Source organism: Chrysemys picta, chromosome 1, assembly GCF_011386835.1.
Source record: "Chrysemys picta bellii isolate R12L10 chromosome 1, ASM1138683v2, whole genome shotgun sequence".
NCBI classification, from domain to species: Eukaryota; Metazoa; Chordata; order Testudines; family Emydidae; genus Chrysemys; species Chrysemys picta.
Window position 1 is genome coordinate 197073344 of NC_088791.1, and position 6348 is coordinate 197079691.

At 50.8% G+C, this 6348-nt stretch overlaps 1 protein-coding gene across 1 annotated transcript; it reads left to right on the forward strand.

Moving 5' to 3' along the window:
• Positions 1–229: 229 nt before the first annotated feature.
• Positions 230–2957, forward strand: LOC135977318 (uncharacterized). The gene is made up of 2 exons (XM_065577562.1): positions 230–1211; positions 2206–2957. The coding sequence occupies exons 1-2, from the start codon at positions 635–637 to the stop codon at positions 2679–2681; spliced, it is 1053 nt and encodes a 350-aa protein (XP_065433634.1). The 5' UTR covers positions 230–634; the 3' UTR covers positions 2682–2957.
• The last annotated feature ends 3391 nt before the right edge of the window (positions 2958–6348 follow it).

Genomic DNA, 6348 nt, shown 5'->3' on the forward strand with positions numbered 1-6348 from the left:
GAGCCTTGCCCATCTGATGTCTATCAAAATGAGAGATTTCTCTCATTTTAACTCCAAAACTTTCACATTTCACTCAAACTGTGTTTCTTCTCTTTTATTGTTGAAAGTTTTATGTACCTCAGAAAAAAAGAATCATTAAGTTAAAGGTTATAGAAAGTCATTTTTATTAAAGGACTTAATCCCACAGCATTGTCTGTCACTTAGAACTGACGTGCAATAACCAAAGAATTATTACTTAGGCCTGGTCTACACTAGGCGTTTATGTCGAAGTTAGCGCCGTTAAATCGAATTAACCCTGCACCCGTCCACACTGCGATGCTATTTAGTTCGACATAGAGGTCTCTTTAATTCGACTTCTGTACTCCTCCCCGACGAGGGGAGTAGCGCTAAATTCGACATGGCCATGTCGAATTAGGCTAGGTGTGGATGGAAATCGACGCTAATAGCTCCGGGAGCTATCCCACAGTGCACCACTCTGTTGACGCTCTGGACAGCAGTGCGAGCTCGGATGCTCTGACCAGCCACACAGGAAAAGCCCCGGGAAAATTTGAATTTGAATTCCTTTTCCTGTCTGGCCAGTTTGAATCTCATTTCCTGTCTGGACATCGTGGCGAGCACAGCAGCACTGGCAACGATGCAGAGCTCTCCAGCAGTGATGGCCGTGCAGTCTGGGAATAGAAAGAGAGCCCCAGCATGGACTGATCGTGAAGTCTTGGATCTCATCGCTGTGTGGGGCGATGAGTCCGTGCTTTCCGAGCTGCGATCCAAAAGAAGGAATGCAAAGATCTACGAGAAGATCTCTAAAGACATGGCAGAGAGAGGATACAGCCGGGATGCAACGCAGTGCCGTGTGAAAATCAAGGAGCTGAAACAAGGCTACCAGAAGACCAAAGAGGCAAACGGACGCTCCGGATCCCATCCCCAGACATCCCGTTTCTACGAGGCACTGCATTCCATCCTCGGTGCTGCCGCCACCACTACCCCACCAGTGACCGTGGACTCTGAGGATGGGATACTGTCCACGGCCGGTTCCTCGGACATGTTAGGGGACGGGGAAGATGAGGAAGGAGATGAGGAGGGCGAGGCAGTCGGCAGCTCTCACAACGCTGATTTCCCCGACAGCCAGGATCTCTTCATCACCCTTACAGAGATCCCCTACGAAGCGTCCCCAGCCGTTACCCCGGACACAGAATCTGGTGAAGGATCAGCCAGTAAGTGTTGTAAACATCTAAACATTTATTTTTAACAAAACAGGAATATTAACAATTAAAAGAATGGGTTGTTCATGATTAGTGTGCCCTAGGCGCTTAACGGTTTAGTAAGGGGCAGTGCAAGTTTTGAAAAGAAATCTAGCAATGTCCGGTTTTCAGTGATTGTCCTGCACAAGCCGCTCTACTGTTTATTCCCTGCTACTGCAGCTACAGTAAAATGCGGTCTATGTGTCCGGGGATAGAGCAGTAATCCTCCTGGGACATCTCGATGAAGCTCTCCTGGAGGTAACTTGAAAGCCGTTGCATGAGGTTCTTGGGGAGAGCGGCCTTATTGGGTCCTCCGAAGTACGACACGTTGCCGCGCCACGAGATTATCAAGTACTCGGGGATCATTGCTCTGCACAGCAGGGCGGCATACGGCCCTGGTCTTTGGAGGCTTTCCCGGAGCATTCTCTCTTTGTCGCTCTCGGAGATCCTCATCAGGGTGATGTCGGCCATGGTGACCTGCTTTTAATTAGGTAGGGGAATGTTAGTGTTGGGACTGCTTTCCCGTTCCTTTACAGAACTGTAACTGCTGGTTTGCAGCCACGCGGTGGAGGCGGGAGAGGGGCAGCCGAAAGGGATCGTTCCCGGGGACAGCCGCGAGGGGGTGGGACAGGGGCAGAGTTCCCGCTTGCCGGATTGCTGGCAGCAGGGACTGACATTGATTTAAATGTGAAATGAGGCCAGTGGTAATATAAAAGTTTTAAACTGCCACAAGTGTACGGCTTACCATGTCTGCCTGCAACAGAAATTCCATTGTGCTACCTCGCTTCTCAAATGTGCTGTTCAAGACCCCAGGCACTGAATGCGAAGGCCGAGAATTCGACCTTGTGCTGAGTGCGCATGTGAAAGGTGCTGTGCATGGTCTTGTTCACAGAGAAAGACTATGTTCTTTGTTCACAACTACATTTATCTTTCTGAGGAATTCACTCCCTTTTTCCCATTTCCACAGCCCCGTCTGCGACTGTCTCACAACCTAGCCTGGAATCACACTCCCAGAGGCTAGCGCGGATTAGGCGTAGGAAGAAGAGGACACGGGAGGACATGTTCTCTGAGCTTATGGCCTCTTCCCAAGCCCAGGCAGCACAGCAGACCCAGTGGCGGGAGAACTTGACCCGAATGCACCAAGCCAACATGGATCGGGAGGAGAGGTGGCGGCAGGAAGACCAGCAGGCGACTCAAACGCTGCTTGGACTACTGAGGGAGCAAACGGACACGCTCCGGCGCCTTGTGGATGTTCTGCAGGAACGGAGGCAGGAGGACAGAGCCCCGCTGCAGTCCATCTCTAACCGCCCTCCCCCGCCACCGAGTCCCATACCCACCTCACCCAAAGTGCAAAGAAGGAGAGGCAGCAGAGTCCCTGCTAAGTCTCACTCCACCCCTGCAGAGAGCTCTAGTAGCAGAAGGCTCTCATTTCCCAAAATTTGAAAAGTTCTTTCCTTCCCGCCTGACACAAGCCCCCGTCCAAGTTTCACCTCCCAATGCCATGTGTAGTTGATAATAAAAAATTCGTTTCTGTTAACTACTGTTTCAATCATGTTCTTTTGGAGGAGGAGGGGAAAGGGGGTTGGTAATTGGACAGGACAGTCTCCTTTGGCAGGGTACATAGTCGGGGGCAGGCACAGCAGCAGGGCACATACACAGTGCAGTGATGCAGTGACTAGTTGCCCCGGTTAGTCTGGGAGGTTGTTTTGATGTAATGTTGGGGGGCGGTGGGTTGCTCTGTGACTTTGTGGCGGGGGAGGGCAGTTACAGATCTTAAGCGGCGGTCCTTAGGCAGGATCACAGAGCCACACAGCATGGGATCTGTAACCGTCCTCCCCCTGCCACAAAGTCAAATAGACCCCCCATACACACAGTCCCGATCAGGAGGGTTGACAGGCTCCGTTGAATCAAGCATCCCACCGCAGCGTAGCCTGTCAATCCTTGAGTTTAGAAGCTGCATTCGCGTCACAACACTACACCCGCCCCGCACCACAGTCTGCGTCCCAGTTTTAAAAAATTCCTGCGAAAACAGTATTAAAGAAAACGGTGTGCTTTAACAAAGTAGAACTATTTTTATTTCGACACGTGTGTTGGAGGGGGGGTGAAGGGGGTATGTAACTGGATAGGATAGTCAACATTACCTGGGTAAAGAAACAGGGGCAGGTTTAGCTTCTCAGTACACAAACTATACAGTCACAGGTTACCCTGCTCACTCAGGAACTTTGCTTTCAAAGCCTCCCGGATGCACAGCGCTTCCCACTGGTCTCTTCTAATCGCCCGGCTGTCTGGCTGTGAGTAATCACCAGCCAGGCTATTTTCCTCAACCTCCCACCCCGCCATAAAGGTCTCCCCCTTGCTCTCACAGAGATTGTGGAGCACACAGCAAGCTGCTATAACAATGGGGATATTGGTTTCGCTGAGATCACAGCGAGTCAGTAAGCTTCTCCATCTCCCCTTGAGACGGCCAAAAGCACACCCCACCACCATTCTGCACTTGCTCAGCCGGTAGTTGAAGAGTTCTTTTTCAGTGTCCAGGGCGCCAGTATAGGGCTTCATGAGCCAGGGCATTAGCGGGTAGTCTGGGTCCCCGAGGATGACTATAGGCATCTCCACATCCCCCTCCTCGCCTGACTTTTCTGCATCTGCCTCAGGGAAACCTTTATGATAAGCTGCGAGACGTTGAGAGCGGCCACAACTGCAGCGATGGTCGCAGCGGGCTCCATGCTCAGAGTACAGTGGCGTCCGCGCTGTCAATGACTGGAAAAGCGCGCGAACTGTTTTCCCGCCGGCGCTTTCAGGGAGGGAGGGCGGGAGTGATGGACGGATGACGACAGTTTCCCAAAAGCACCCTCGACTCATTTTGTTACCCAGAAGGCATTGCCGGCTACACCCAGAATTCCAATGGGCAGAGGGGACTGCGGGAACTGTGGGATAGCTGACCACAGTGCACCGCTTCGAATGTCGACGCTATCACCGTTAGTGTGGACGCACAAAGTCGAATTACTGTCCTTAGTGTGGACACACACGTTCGACTTTGCAATATCGATTACAAAAATTCGATGCAAGTAAAATCGAACTACTCTCGTAGTGTAGACAAGGCCTAAGGCATTCTAGTGTTTGTAGATCAAGATTAGAGTAAACTGACTTTTCTGAAAGATGTTATTCCTCCTCCCCCCCCACCCCGCCGTATGCCACCTCCTTCCCCTTTGTGGCATCACAGTGCAGTGCCAGCAACTGGGATGTGGTTAGAGCAAGAATCGGGCACTATTAACAAGAGCTTAGGGTCACAGAAGGAGCCGGAACCAGAAACCAGAGCAGGGCTGGAGCAAGGCTGGGAAGAAACCAGACAGTGTAAGTGCTGAGCAGCTAGTAACCTGTGCGGCTGGTTCCCTTCAGCTGATCAGGCAGTTCTGCTGTAGCTGTAAGTGCCAGGCTTGGCTGCTGGCCCTCATTCCTGACAGGCAGTTACTGGTTTGATTCCTTAGTGTGTTTGGATTTCTTTTAAATGTAACTTTAATTCAATTTCATGGGTTTATAATCCCTATAATTATTTTTAACCTTAAAGTTACTGATATATACTCTCCGCCTTAACTCGATTTTAAGTGTTTTTTTAATCTCAAATTTCTTTAACTTTTAAAATAATTTAAAACTTCATACAAACACTGAAGAAACCCAAAGAGAATGCTACTCTGTGATACTAAATAGCTTCAAATAATTAGACTTTGAATAATTTCTTTTACTTTTTAAGATCAGATTCACTGGTACACCAATGCAATTGGAGCACACTAGCCACGTTAGCTGGATTTACCACAGCTTTGCACCACTAGAGCAGTGGAGAGCAACCAAAGCATGCTGGTGAATCTAGCCCTTAATTTGCAACCTTCACTCATTTAGAGGGTGTTAGTGAGACTGGCACTACGTGAAGGGGAGATGAGGCAAGCCCAGTCCACAGGGCCGGCTCCAGGCACCAGACGAAAAAGCACGTGCCTGAGGCGGCACATTGTAAGGGATGGCATTCCAGCCAATCTTGGGCGGCACATTCCGGCCGCCCTGCTGTGGTTTTTTTTTTTTTTTTTTTTTTCCCTTTGGCAGCCCAGTCCGCAGCCCCGGAGCCCCCGGCCGGCTCCCTGCGCTCCGCCAGTCCCAGCCCAGCCCTGCAGGGGCATGGACCCGGGCCCGGGTGGGCAAGAACTAGCGATCCCCGCCGCTCACCTTGCCGCCGGGGTCCACGGGACGCACCACTCCCCGCCGCCTGCACCGGCCTCCGCCTCCCGCGCTGCTCTGAGCCCGGCCCAGCCAAGCCGCCTTTAAAGGAGCGGCTGAGCCAGCACTTCCTGCAGCCCCCTGGGGCTCCGCCTGACAAGCCGGGAGAGGCACCCCAAGGCCGGAGGGGGGAGCCCCTCTCGCCCGGCTGCGAGGTGCCACCCTTCACCCCCTGCGAGCCGCCTTGACCGCCCTCCACCCACTTCCTGCGGCTGCAGGGGGGGGGGGGGGTTGGTTTTTTTTTTTTTTTTTTTTTTTGCTTGGAGCAGCAAAGAAGCTAGAGCCAGCCCTGCCAGTCCGTGACCCCCAATGTCTCTGCACTTTAAGGACCTACTGGTGTGATTTCAATCCATAATGGAGCTGAGGCAGTTTTGCCATTCAGAGCCTTTCAAGCATTCATGCCCATGGGATCTTTAAACTCTCTCCCAGTCTTCTTCTTAGCCTGTGCACAAAATGTCTCGTATGGCATCTGGCCAGGATTCATCACCGAATTGGATCTGGTAGTTGAATCATTAGCTTCCTTGGCTTGGGCCAGGTACTAACGGGGAGTGTGACGTGAACACTGATCCATGCCCCCATTCTACCAATGAGAGTTCTTGATAGGTGTCCAGTCTTCCTCATGCCACTGAATCATTACAACCAATAGAATTAATGCATATAAATTAGCTGTAGATGATTGGTTGAGTTATTTCTGATGTCACAATGGCACACTTTAAAGTAACCTGAGCCTGCCTGTTGCTTCTATAAACATAAGCTATTAATTGTATTTAATTGTTATCTTTAAAAACCTAATTTCTTCAAATATAGTAATGCACAAGATTTTAATTAATTTTAGTTATACGGGAAG